Source organism: Gekko japonicus, unplaced genomic scaffold, assembly GCF_001447785.1.
Source record: "Gekko japonicus isolate JY-2015 unplaced genomic scaffold, Gekko_japonicus_V1.1 scaffold1025, whole genome shotgun sequence".
In the NCBI taxonomy this organism is placed as follows: Eukaryota; Metazoa; Chordata; class Lepidosauria; order Squamata; family Gekkonidae; genus Gekko; species Gekko japonicus.
The window spans coordinates 489,835-502,246 of NW_015169203.1; the positions used below are offsets into that span (position 1 = coordinate 489,835).

Consider the following 12,412-nt stretch of genomic DNA (forward strand, 5'->3'; position numbering starts at 1 on the left):
GCTGGTTTGTTTAGAAGGAACAATTTGTGCTAGACTCCATTTTGAATGATGCCTTGAACAAAGAACTTGAAACTTAAATTGTCTCCACTGACTGTATAATTTATTCAGTTAAGGTAAATATTTCTCTATATCTGTTTTTATCAATTTTGGCAGTTTTATAAATGTTCTTCTTTCTACCTTTTTAAATGCCATATGCATTTTGGACTTTTTAGTATAAGTAAAAAATATTAATATAAATCTTTGCTTTTAGAATGTTTCATCCTCTGCCCATCTACATCCTCACATGTTTTGTGACTTGCATAGAGGGGTTTACAATGAGATATTTTGATTGCCTGAAAGCATCTGCTATTAACAGTTTTCTGTAGGCATGAGGTTACTAGGGTGACCTGATTCTGTTGAGCTTTGAAGAGGTATTTGTATAGATGCATACTGAGTGAGAAGGTAAACACTGGAGGAAATGTTCTGTCTAATTAGTTAACATGTGCTCTCATACAATATTGGCTACAACACAGAAGGATGCATAATTTTTTTTTAACTGGGAAGAAAAAGCTTTGTAGCCTATACCATATATGTACTGTAATGTCTTCGTTATATTTTGTTCACTTTCCTTTGACACAAAACCATTAATTTTAGAAATGAGAAAGAAATTAAGTGCACCAGATTGTATTTGAATGCCCTTCCAGGTATGATAGTCCTAAAATTCCTAATATTCTAGTTCACTAAAGTTGAAATGGCATTAGTTAATACTAGTTAAGTGCTATATGTGAAATATTGCTGTCCAAAAACTATATATTAATTCCTTATATGATTAATGCATATGAAACTGGATGATATATCCACTATTGGTATGTTATTTTACTGAGGCTTAATTTATTTTTCTTGTGTTTCCTCTGCATGTTCTTCAGCAATTAGTGGGGCTGTCACCCCATACAAAATATATCTCAAAAACACATTGCATTTTTCTAGGGTTGCCAGGTCCTGTCCACTCACCAGCGGGGGGCTTTGGGGGCCATCCCTGGAGGGGACATCACATTAGGGAGGCAGCCTGAACTGCAAGCAGTGAATTAAAGGGACCCTTTAAATACTTTTCATAAGTGGGGGCTGCCCATGCCTGAACTCCCAGCGGCAAATTTGCTGCTTTTGCAGTTCAGGCATGTGGCCAGTAGCTGCCCCTTTCCCTCCTCTCCTGCTAGTTATAAAGGGCCCTCCGGTTGATCAGCGGGTCATCTGCTCCAATCTGGAGGGCCCTTTAAATCTTTCAGGAGGGGAGGGATGGGTGGTCACTCTTGGGGGCAGGGCTTCCCGCTGCCAGCCAGCCAGCAGCAGACAGGAGCCCATAGAACTGGGGGATACCCACCCCCCCATGGGGTCTGGTATCCCTACATTTTTCCCTTTAGAAAAATGAGGCCTAGAAAACAGTTTATGGTTTACAGATTTTTTAGTCCATTCAGTATTCTTAGTTTTGTTTTTAAGATAAATATTAAAATAATTTAATTTAAGAAACATTTTAAGATAAATATTAAGATAAATAAACTATTAAATAGAAATTAACAACCTAGCATTTTTCTGGAAAATCTGATGGGTATTACATTTTTATGTTACTACAGACTGTGTTTCCTGTGCAAGTCATGTTAAAGAAACATGTCTTCCTTTAGAGAATGGGACTTTCACAAAGAGGTTAATGCAAGTTAGTAGTACCTTATGAACTGCATCCCCAAATAGAATTTTTTTCAAGTGTTTTAAGTATGTTGTTTTTTCACCAAGAGACAGAATTTCCCCCCTAAATTGTTCCCACGTCTGTTAAGACGCTAATTCAGTTAAATATTTTATGTTATTGGGTATTACTGCTTCATTTTTTAAAATATTTGGATCTAAAGATCCCCCCCCCCCCTTTCCTGGCTGTTTGCAGTGTAAACTGTAAGATATTGCCAGTTTCAAAAAAAAGACCATGAAATTAGTGCCCAACACAACTGAATATGAACATTAAAATTAAGTAAGTAACAATATGATAAGTAATTAGGTGACACAACAGCAAAGTGTGCAAAACTTTGGGTAAGGACCATGTTCAGGATGTACAGTTTTGCAATTCTAATTCAGTGGACATAGGAACAAAATTAATTGATTATATTTCAACACTGAATGTTCATTGGGAAATTTATTTGTGAATTTATGAAAGGAAGAAATAGGTTGCTATGCTATATGTCTTGTGGATGACTTTCTTGACTGAATATAGTTATGTGTATTAATATTTTCTTTGCATTCAATTTTATAGATTAAAAAAATCAACAGGAATTTCCCCGTAAACCAGCAGGTAAGGAAGGAGATCTATGCTTTGAAATCTAAATATATATTTATAGTATGTCTAGTGAAAATTTAACCAGGTGGTGGGAGGGATATTGGGATGTTATATATTAAAAGAAAAGCAACTGCTTTAGTTTGCTCCAGGCAGTAGCTTGTAACCAACAAAGCACCAGTGGGAACAGGCATGAATTTTCTTCTGTATTCCTGTCTCCTCTTGCAGCCCTTTTCAGCACGCACAAAGATTATTGCAGATTCCACACAGATGAAAAGCTGCATGGATTGGAGGGCTACAGTGTGGGGGAGGAGGGAATGAGGACCCCCCCCCCTTTCCTGTCAACAGAGTTGCATGCACACAGTCTTGCAACTCCAGGAATAGTATTTGAGAGGTTGAAGGGGACTGTGGTGGGAGGCAGGAACAACAAAATAAGGAAAACCTGTGTTTCATTGGATACATGTTAGTAAATTTAGTGTGTTTTATTAGATGTCCTAATTTATTAATGGCTCACCTGCATCCACAAACCTTTGTGGTTTAGTGTTTTGTTTGATTTTCGTTGTTCAGTTGATGGGACAAATGTCAGTCACAGATCTCATCAACTTTGTAGGCTCCTCTGAAATCCATCAGATTGTAGTCAATGGTTGAAATCTAGAGGTTAAGTAAAACATGCTTCCTGGGTCAGATTTAAGTATCTGTAAAGAACAATGTTATTCCTCAGACAAGGTTTTGCATTAACTGGTTGCATTATGGAAAGTAAGTGCTTCATATTCAGAATCTTGTCTTCATATGTGAAAAAAGATAGAGCTATTGAATTCAGCTATTGGTTTACCTGGGCAAAAGTAGTGTTTATTCTATATAATGTGGAAATAGTGGATAAAAACCAAAATTGGGTCCTATTATAAACCTTTTCTTCCTCTTAATGTTCTGATTAAAAGTGACGTGTACTGTAAGACAAGCTTCTTCTATCGCTACCAAGGCAGTCTTTGTAGGATTTTGAAAAATGGAATGTGTTTTTACCACCAGACTTTAATAACTCCATATTACATATACATGTAGTCCATTTGACCTTGAAATAACTCAGATGCACATGTTATAGAGAGTACTAAGCAGGGGTCGTTTCGTAGAAAAAGAGCTAGGGGAACTCATTTGCATAACTCATTAGCATATGCCATACCCCCTGACATCACCGGAGGTGTGTCATAAGGCCACACCCCCTGACATCACCGGACGTATGTCATAAGGCCACACACCCCGCCCCCAATGGTCCAGGCCGGCGGGAGTGCAAGGAAGCCCTGCAAAGGCCCTCCCTGGCCCCAGGCAGGCAGGGGTGGGGAGAGGCAGGGAAAAAGCAACTTACCCTCCCTCTTCTCCTGCCTCCTCCTGGCTGAATGAGGGCCGGAAGTGGGGCAGCCGGAAGCAGGGGGCAGGGCTTCGTCATGTGCCCCACCCCCCGTACCTCACTCGGGGGAACTGCGATCCCCCGCAATTCCCCCCAAAATGACCTCTGGTACTAAGTAAAACTGAAGAACAAAAATAATTGCCTTCCTCGCTTTATGATTCTTTGAGTTGGCCTTGTGATTAATTTCTTTTAACATAAATAGTCACTTTAAAATATGTATTCCTATCTATTGTGTAAACCGCAACAACTGAAGAAACTTAGAAAAGGTACATAGCTGAATAGAAGTCACTAAATAATGAACTTATTGTTAGAGTGCTGAACATTATTCTAAATTATGTGCTCTAATAATCATGGAAAACCCATAGCTCACCACAAGTGGCTTGTAATCTATAACTGTGCAATTATATATGGAAAGACAAGGGAAAGGGAAATTCCACTGTTTCCAGTGGAAGGTGGCTCCAATGTGCACTGCAATTAGAAAATGTCAAGGTGACATATAAGGACTTCTATATTTGGACTGCCAAGCTAGAACAAGGAAACACAGATGTGCTTTCAATTCTTGGAATTCATTGATGCTGAGCAGCTGTTTATCAATGACAGAAATGTCAGCACCTGGGGGAGATTAAAACAGTACTAAGTTTTGTATTCAAAAAGTAACAAAGGTTTCTGTAAATGTTTTCTTAAAACAGAGATTCAAAGTTTAACCTCCTCCAAACTTCTAAATTTTTTTTGCCTTTCTCAGATCTTGCTTTGAACCACATACAACAGGGGTCTTCAACTTTTTTGAGCCTTTGGGCACCTCTGGAATTTTGAGAAGGGTGGTGAGAAAATGGCTATCACAGGAGGCATAGCAAGACATAATACTGCCCTTCTCACTTTGCAAAAGAATTGGAGAAGGGGAATAAAAAGAAATGAAGGAAAGCCTGATGGGGAGGGAGAAAAAAAGGAATTATTATTTTTTTAAGGAAGGAAAGCCCAGAGGGGGAATTGAGGAGGGAGAAAGAGATAGGGAATTAAAAGAGAAGAAGGAAAGCTGGAGCAGGGGGAGGGAGAAAGAGCAATCAGGAATTAAAAAAACACACCAAAAACTAAAATCTGAAGGGGAAGTGGAACTATATTGAATAAGAAAAGCCCGAGTGCTTCCCAGTCCTCCTGATCCTCCAGCGACGGTGTCTGCTATTGTAGTTGTGGAAAACCAATTCCTTTGAATGAGGTAATAAGAAGCCCTGCCTTACACTTTCTGAAAACCTTGCAAGGTGCCAGATACAATTTCACATAGTAACACAACAGGTCAGACATCTTAAATGTTATGGGAAAGACCCAGTTTGAGGGTTGTTGTTTCCATACCAGTGGAAAGCTAAACAATATACTGTCCTGATTTCAAGTGCCTGTAGCTCATACCAGTCCCTGAGAAGGGCTGATTGGTGAGGACTGTTGAGAAAGGCAATGGCTGCGGTCACACACACTAAATAATCCACTTTCAATTCACTTTCACTGCACTCCAACTGGACTTTACTGTGTGAACGGGCAAAATCCAGTTGGAAAGTGCACTGAAAATGGATTGAAAGTGGATTACTTAGTGTGTGACCGCAGCCAATGTCTGAGAAGAATAAGACCCTTCAGGGGGCAGCAAGAAGACAATTAGATACGACAAGACGGGGACCCGCGGAGAGGCCGGGCTCGGTGGCGGCGGCGAGGCCGGTCCTCCGCCCGCCCGGCTCAGAGGAGGTGGCGGCGGTGGCACGGCGGCGGCGAGGTCAGCTACAGAGCGTTCCGTGCGCATGCGCACGGAATGCTCTTGCACTTTCGGGGGGATTTAAACATCCCCCTGAAATTTTTTTCTACTTTTAGCATTTTTGTGCACACGTGGGGACTGGCCCATGTGTGCACAAACCTCCCCCTCCCCCCCAAGTGCCCCCAGAGCGCTGATTTAGCGATCCGCACTCCGAGGGCAACTTGGCTATTAGATATATAGATTAGGGTTGCCAAATTCCCCAGTCCCATGGGGGGGTCCTGATTTGGGGGGGCTCCTTCCCACCCCAACCCAACTGGCTGGTAGGGGAGGAATCCCCGCCCCCAAGAATGACCACCTGGCAACTCCCTACTACAAGATTTAAAGGGCCCTCCAGCTGGCCCTTTAAATCATAAAGAGGGAGGAAGAGGGGTGGCCACGCCTGCCTGCACCCCCCACCTCTTCCCAACAGCATTCAAAGAGACACTGTTGGGAAGAGGCAAGGCCGCGCACCCAAAAGTTGTTGGTGGCTCAGGGCTTGCAGGGCACACACTAGTGGCATCCACTCTTTTAAAGCAGGGGCCAGTTATGCCTGCCTTACAAATAGTGAGATTGCAACTTGCCAGGCAACTGCAAACAGCTCCTGCTTCAAAAGAGTGGGAGCTGCTCACACTTGCCTTGCAAACGGTGATCTCGTGGCTTGCAGGGCTAGTGGTGCCCACTCATTTGAAGCAGGAGCTGCTCATGCTTGCTCTACAAGCAGTGATCTCATGGCTCCCGGAACAAGCATGAGCAGTGCTCACTCTTTTGAATTGGGGCCACTCGCACTTGCCCTGCAAGTAGTGATCTCGTGATAAAAACTTGCAGGGCAGGCACAAACGGTCCCACTTTTCTTCAACCATTGGAGGAAAGCGGGGGGGTGTATGTGCACACAGCACTGCATCCCTGACGTGATGATGGCACTCCATGTGATGTCATCACATTGGGGTGGCCCTTCCCGGCACCCCCCCCCCAAAATCCCCCCACTGGGGGAAAAACATGAGCTGGCAACTCTAAATAGGATAGTGGGGTCAGCACCTTCTATCCTTTTAAATATCATTCCTTGCCTGTCTTCAGATTGCTACTATCAGGGCAATTCACTCCTTCCTCTCGGAAGTGCCACACTCAGTCTTACCCCCTCTCTCAGCTAGAGATGTAGTTAGTAAAAAGTACTGGGTTCGCCGCATGGAAGACTCGGACAACAACATGCAGCTGCACACGTTTATTGTACTAAGAAATGAAGACACACAATGACCCTGCAAGGCCAACTATATACACACCCGGCCCAGTGCCTCCCACTCCATTGGAGGATTTGAATTTCCCGCCAATAAGCCTATTGGTCGGTTCGTGGGGGGAACTAGGATCCGAGGTCCCTAGTGTTCTGTGGAGCCCAGTTCCTCTCTTTCCTGCGGACCCCTCGTGGTGGCCCGCGTACATAACACCCCTCCCCCCATAGTTCAGATTCTACCTGTGTGACATAGTCCTTCAAGTAAGCAGGGGGTTGGCGCTCCCTGGTAGAATGCCTGGGGGCCGGTGATGGGGCTGGTGCGAATGGTGGTGTGAGGACGCTCTCACCCGGGCCCGGTTGTCCTGTGGTGCCCTGCTGCTGTGGCGCGCTCGGCTGAGTTGTCGGCTCGGCTTCTTCCAGAATCGTTCTTCCCTGGGATGCCTCTTCGTCATTCGGGCCCTCTGCGGGGCAACTGGGATCCAGCGGGGGGGTCTCCCCTCATCACCTGTCGTCCGTGGGGACAGGCAGGGATGAGCCGGCCTCCTCTGAGGACTGCCTCCATCGCAGCTGGTCGATATGCTTTTGTAGCAGCCGCCCGTCTTCTGTCGTCACCTCGTATGAGACCGGGCCTTTGACTTTGGTAACCCGGCCCGCGATCCAGGGAGGCCCGGTTCCGTAGTTCCGGAAGAAGATGGGGTCCCCCAGGAAGAATCCCCTCGGGGCTTCCCGCTGCTCCACAGCTCTCCTGGCTTCCGGTGCCCGGTCTGGGTGCAGGCGGTCCAGCAGCATTGTCGGTCGGCGGCCCATCAGAAGTTCCACGATGCTGTGGCCCGTGATGGGGTTGGGGGTCATCCGCTGCGCCAAGAGGAAGCGGGCCAAGCGGAATTCCCAATCCCCTTCGGTGATCCTGCTTAGGGCTTCCTTGGCTGTCCGCACCAATCGCTCAGCCTGTCCGTTGGTTGCGGGGTGGAAGGGCGCCGAGTGGATGTGCCGAATCAGGTTTTTCTGGAGGAACTCTTAAAATTCCCCCGACGTGAAGGCAGCCCCGTTGTCCGAGACTATGCGTCGCGAATATCCAGCGGAGGGAGCGGATCACCACCTTGGTCGAGGTGGTCGAGACGGGGCTTATTTCCAACCACTTGGAGTAGGCGTCCACCATCACCAGGAACTGTAGCCCTTGGAATGGCCCGGCGAAGTCCACATGTAGTCGGGACCAGGGCTTGCGCGTAGACTCCCAAGCCTGCGTCGGTGCCCTCGGCGGATTGGGCCGGACCTCCTGGCAGGGTTGGCACCTCCGGACCAAGGACTCGATCTCCGCATCTATCCCCAGCCACCATACATAGCTCCGCGCCAGAGCCTTTGTCCACACGATGCCTGGGTGTGCCTCGTGGAGGGCTTCCAGGACGCGCCGTCTTAGGGTGCTAGGGACCACGACCTGGTCCCCCCAGAGGAGGCACCCCTTCAGCGCCGACAGCTCATATTTCCAGGTGCCGAAAGGTGCGAACTCGGACCCCGGAGACGATGCAGGCCACCCCCTCACCACCCAGCCCAAAACTCAGGCGATGAGGGGGTCGCGGGATGACTTGGCTGCGATGTCGGCTGCGTGCAAGGGGGGTCCGGAAGGTCCTCTAGGCTCAGGACGCTGAGCACCGGAGCGGGGTCTGCCTCCATTACGGCAGCGGTAGCCGGCTCAGCACGTCGGCATGGCCCATTGCCTTGCCTGGCCGGTGTTCCAACCGGTACTGGTAGCCGGCCATGAAGATAGACCACCGGAGCACCTGTGGCAATCATGAAGGGGCGGCCGTACACAAAGTTATGAATTTTTTTACCCCCGCTACGATTGCCAGCCCTTCCCTGTCGATTTGCGCATAGTTGCGCTCTGCGGCCGTTAATGTCCATGAGTAGTAGGCCACGGGCACCTCGCAGCCATCGGGGAGGATGTGCCCCAGCACTGCGCTGACCCCATATGGAGAGGCGTCGCACGCGAGGACCACCGGGAGGGACTCATCGAAATGGGCCAGCACGTCGTTCGAGATCAAAAGTGTCTGCACTCCCTTGAAAGCCGCCGCCTCCCGTGGGCCCCAGGTCCATCGCGCCGACTTGTCCAAAAGCCGGTGTAGGGGCTCAGCCACTGCTGCCTTGTGTGGCAAGAAGGTGTGATAAAAGTTTATGAGTCCTAGGAACGCCTGCAGCTCCGCTTTGCAAGTGGGGGTGGGGGCTTCCACGATGGCCTTCACCTTGTCCTTCGCGGGATGCAGGCCCGTTGCGTCGACCCGGAACCCCAGGAAATCGATCTCCGACACTCCGAGGAGGCACTTCTCGCGCTTCACCTTCAGGCCGGCCAAGTCGAAGCGTTGCAAGACTGTGCAGAGTCGGGAGGTGAAGTCGTCGGGGGAAGCTGCGGCGATCAAGACGTCGTTGAAGAACGGCGTCACTCCAGGGATCCCTTTTAACAATGAGTCCATTAATTGTTGAAAGACTGGGGCTACGCTCACCCCGAATTGCAGCCTTTTTACCCGGAAGACCCCCCGTGGGTGACTATTGTTTGAGCTGTGGCTGTAGCCTCGTCCACCGGCAGTTGCTGGTAAGCTTGTGCCAGGTCTAGCTTCCCAAAGATTTTTGCTCCCGCCAGCGTGGCCAGGACATGACTCACGACCGGGACGTGGTCGTGCAAGGCTTTATTAATGGTGCACTTATAATCCGTGCATATGCGGATCTCTCCGTTGGGCTTCAGGGGGGTTACGATGGGTGTTTCCCATGCTGCGTGTGGAACGGGCTCCAAGATCCCTTGGGCTACCAACTTGTCCAGCTCTGCATCTATTTTCGGCCGAATTGCGATGGGAGCCGTTCGGTAACGCATGCGGATAGGGGCCACCGAAGGGTCTAGCTGCAGGGAAACCGGGGGTCCCTTGTAACAACCCAGGGCCCCGTCAAACACGGCCAGGAACTCCCTGCAAATCTCTCCAAAGTCTCTTGGGGCACAGCTGTGTATCCCCCTTACCCCGACCGTGATGCCCAGCGGCTCGAACTAGGCCCTGCCCAGCAGGCTGACCAGATTCCCTTCCACCACAACCAAGTCCAATAGTCCATTAAATTCCCGAAACTGTACCCGGAACGTCCCCACTCCCCTGATTGGAACCGAGTTCCTCTGGAAGTCCACTAGGCTAAGGTTGGACAGGCGTAACCGAGGCCCCCCTCCAGGGCACAGCCAGCGTAGCGTGTCCACCAAAATGATGGACACAGCTGACCCTGCCATTTGGCAGGGCCCCCCCTCAATCCGGACAGTTAATTGAATTTTCGGGGTGCCTTCAGAATTGGGGAGGCGTAGTACCTGTTGGGATGGTTGGTCGGTGAGGAGGTAGAGTTCGGTGGCCTCTGCTGCTGTCTCGTGCGTGGCGGTAGCCGGTCGACGTGGCTGCATCGGAAGCTGTTGGCGCCAGCTCCCCTTGGACCAGCAGACTCGCGCGAGGTGTCCTTGCTTCCCGCAAGTGTGGCACGTTGCGTCGCGGAACCGGCAAGACCTGCGCTCGTGCTCCTCGCCACAACTGGCGCACATGGAGCGACCGGCGGCCTTTCCCGTGGTCCCGGAGCTCCATGCACTCGGTGGCTTGCAGTGGCCCGGCTGTCAGACGAGGCGGACGTCTTCCTCCCCGGAGTCCTCGAAGTCTCCGTCGGGGAGCACCTGGTGCGCTGCCGTCGGTGGGCGGTGGGAATCCTCGTGGGCGATCGTGAGTTGGAGGGCCCCTTCTAGTTTGATGTCGGCAGTCCCCACCATCTTCCTCCACAGTTTGAGGTTGCTGAGGCCCCACGCAAACTGTGTCAAAAGATTTTCCTCCACTTTGGTGAAGGGCGGCCATGAAAGCTGCGGCCGATTCGCCCGGTTTCTGCACGCGGCCCTGGAAAGCTAGCCGCCTGGCTAGCGTCGTTGGCCGGGGCGTGAGGTACCTGGTCAGGGCTTCGATAATCTCCTCGTATGAACACTCCAGGATTGACCGGGGCGCGAGGAGGCTTTTGGTGAGGCGGACCGTATTCACTCCACAAGAGCTCAGGAGTAGGGCTCGTCTCTTGCCTGGGTCGGCGACCTCGTTGTATTCGAGATGGCATATCAGCTGGTCGGTCCACGAGTCCCAGAGTTTGGGATGTGTGGGATCGAAGATCTCCAAATTCCCTCGAGCGGAGGCCATGGCGTAGCAGTAGCAAGGAGCGGGGATTCCTTGTCGCGTTGCGTGGTGTGGGGCTCCTGGAGAGCGATGCGGAGCGCGTCTTCGTGGGAATGGAGCTCGGTGCTGCGCTGGATGCGAGCCAGGCCAGGCTCAGCGGGATCCCATCCTCGTCGCCACTAAAAAGTACTGGGTTCGTCGCATGGAAGACTCGGACGACGACATGCAGTTGCACACGTTTATTGTACTAAGAAATGAAGACACACAACGGCCCTGCAAGGCCAACTATATACACACCTGGCCCAGTGCCTCCCACTCCATTGGAGGGTTTGAATTTCCCTCTTGGTCGGCTCGTGGGGGGAACTAGGATCCGAGGTCCCTATTGTTCTGTGGAACCAAGCTCCTCTCTTTCCTGCGGGCCCCTCGTGGCGGCCCGTGTACATAACAGTTAGGAACCTATCTCTATCTCTCCTCTTTCTTATCAAGTATGTTAATTCCTAAATAAACCTTTATCTACTCTTTAATCAGGTTGTGCACTGTTGCTGCATGTAAAAGTCTATGCTGTGCATTATGAAGGTTGCTTAAGGATAGGGAAAGTCAACTGGAAGCTCCAGCTGAAAGAGGTCAGTGGCGAATAGGCAAACAGCCTATTTGGTGGGATGAAAATGTGCATACCTGCCAAAATGGGAGAGATCATGCTTCTCTGGAGAGATAATACACAGAAGGTGGGCCAAAGGACATATAAAAGACTGAGGATAAGGCAGTAGAGAGCTAGTAGGCAATGAACAAAGATAGAGTTCCATTCTCCTACAGCAAGAACCAAGCCCAGAATCTGATCTAGCTGTATAGCATCCTAAGCTTACAGCTATTTCAATCAACTCATGCATGGGGTGGTTACTGAACTGGCCATTCTGCTTATCTCTGAACATAGTAAGTACTGGCAAGCTTTGTTCCCTCTGGGGACCAAAAGTTTATTTAAAAAAAAACTGAAAAAGGGGAGGAAAATGAAACGAAAAACAAATTGAATTAAGTACCTAGTGTCAAGAAAACATAAACATACAAGCCAAATAATACTGTTAGTCAGTTTAAAAATCAACAGATATCAACAAATATTCAAAAATATATGTATTTATTTCACAATAGATTAAAAGCAGATCTTGGCCCTTACAATTGTAGGGATATACAAGCTCTATAGTGCATCTATATGAAGAGGCTCAGAAAATCACCCTACACGGGGACAGTTGAAAGGCTACTAGCTAGACTAGGGACCTCCCACAATTTCAAAATACATCCTTCCTGTCTCCTGATTGACTCCTTTTGGAGACTTCCTGCTCTTGCTGAGCTTCCTGTTTGTTATTCCTTTCACATCAGTCAGTTAGATAGTTAAGGCTTTCTCTCTCTCTCCCTCTCTCTCTCCGTTCAAAGTTTGTTTTAAATAAACCAACTTATTTTTTCTTTAAACAGTTAGTGCTACACTTTCATGAGTATTTAAACTCTGCCAACAACAATAGCCCCAATTATCATTGACAATCTATAATAACATCTAAAAGTGACAAAT

At 48.8% G+C, this 12,412-nt stretch overlaps 1 protein-coding gene across 2 annotated transcripts in view; it reads left to right on the forward strand.

Annotated features, from left to right (window-relative positions):
- The window catches only part of SNTG1 (syntrophin gamma 1), a 241,805-nt gene that overhangs the window by 104,992 nt on the left and 124,401 nt on the right, over positions 1-12,412 (forward strand). For both annotated transcript variants that reach the window (XM_015416347.1, XM_015416348.1), the window contains exon 11: positions 2,273-2,311. In XM_015416347.1, coding sequence (XP_015271833.1) covers positions 2,273-2,311 — 39 coding nt within the window. The remainder of the gene's footprint in view (positions 1-2,272; positions 2,312-12,412) is intronic.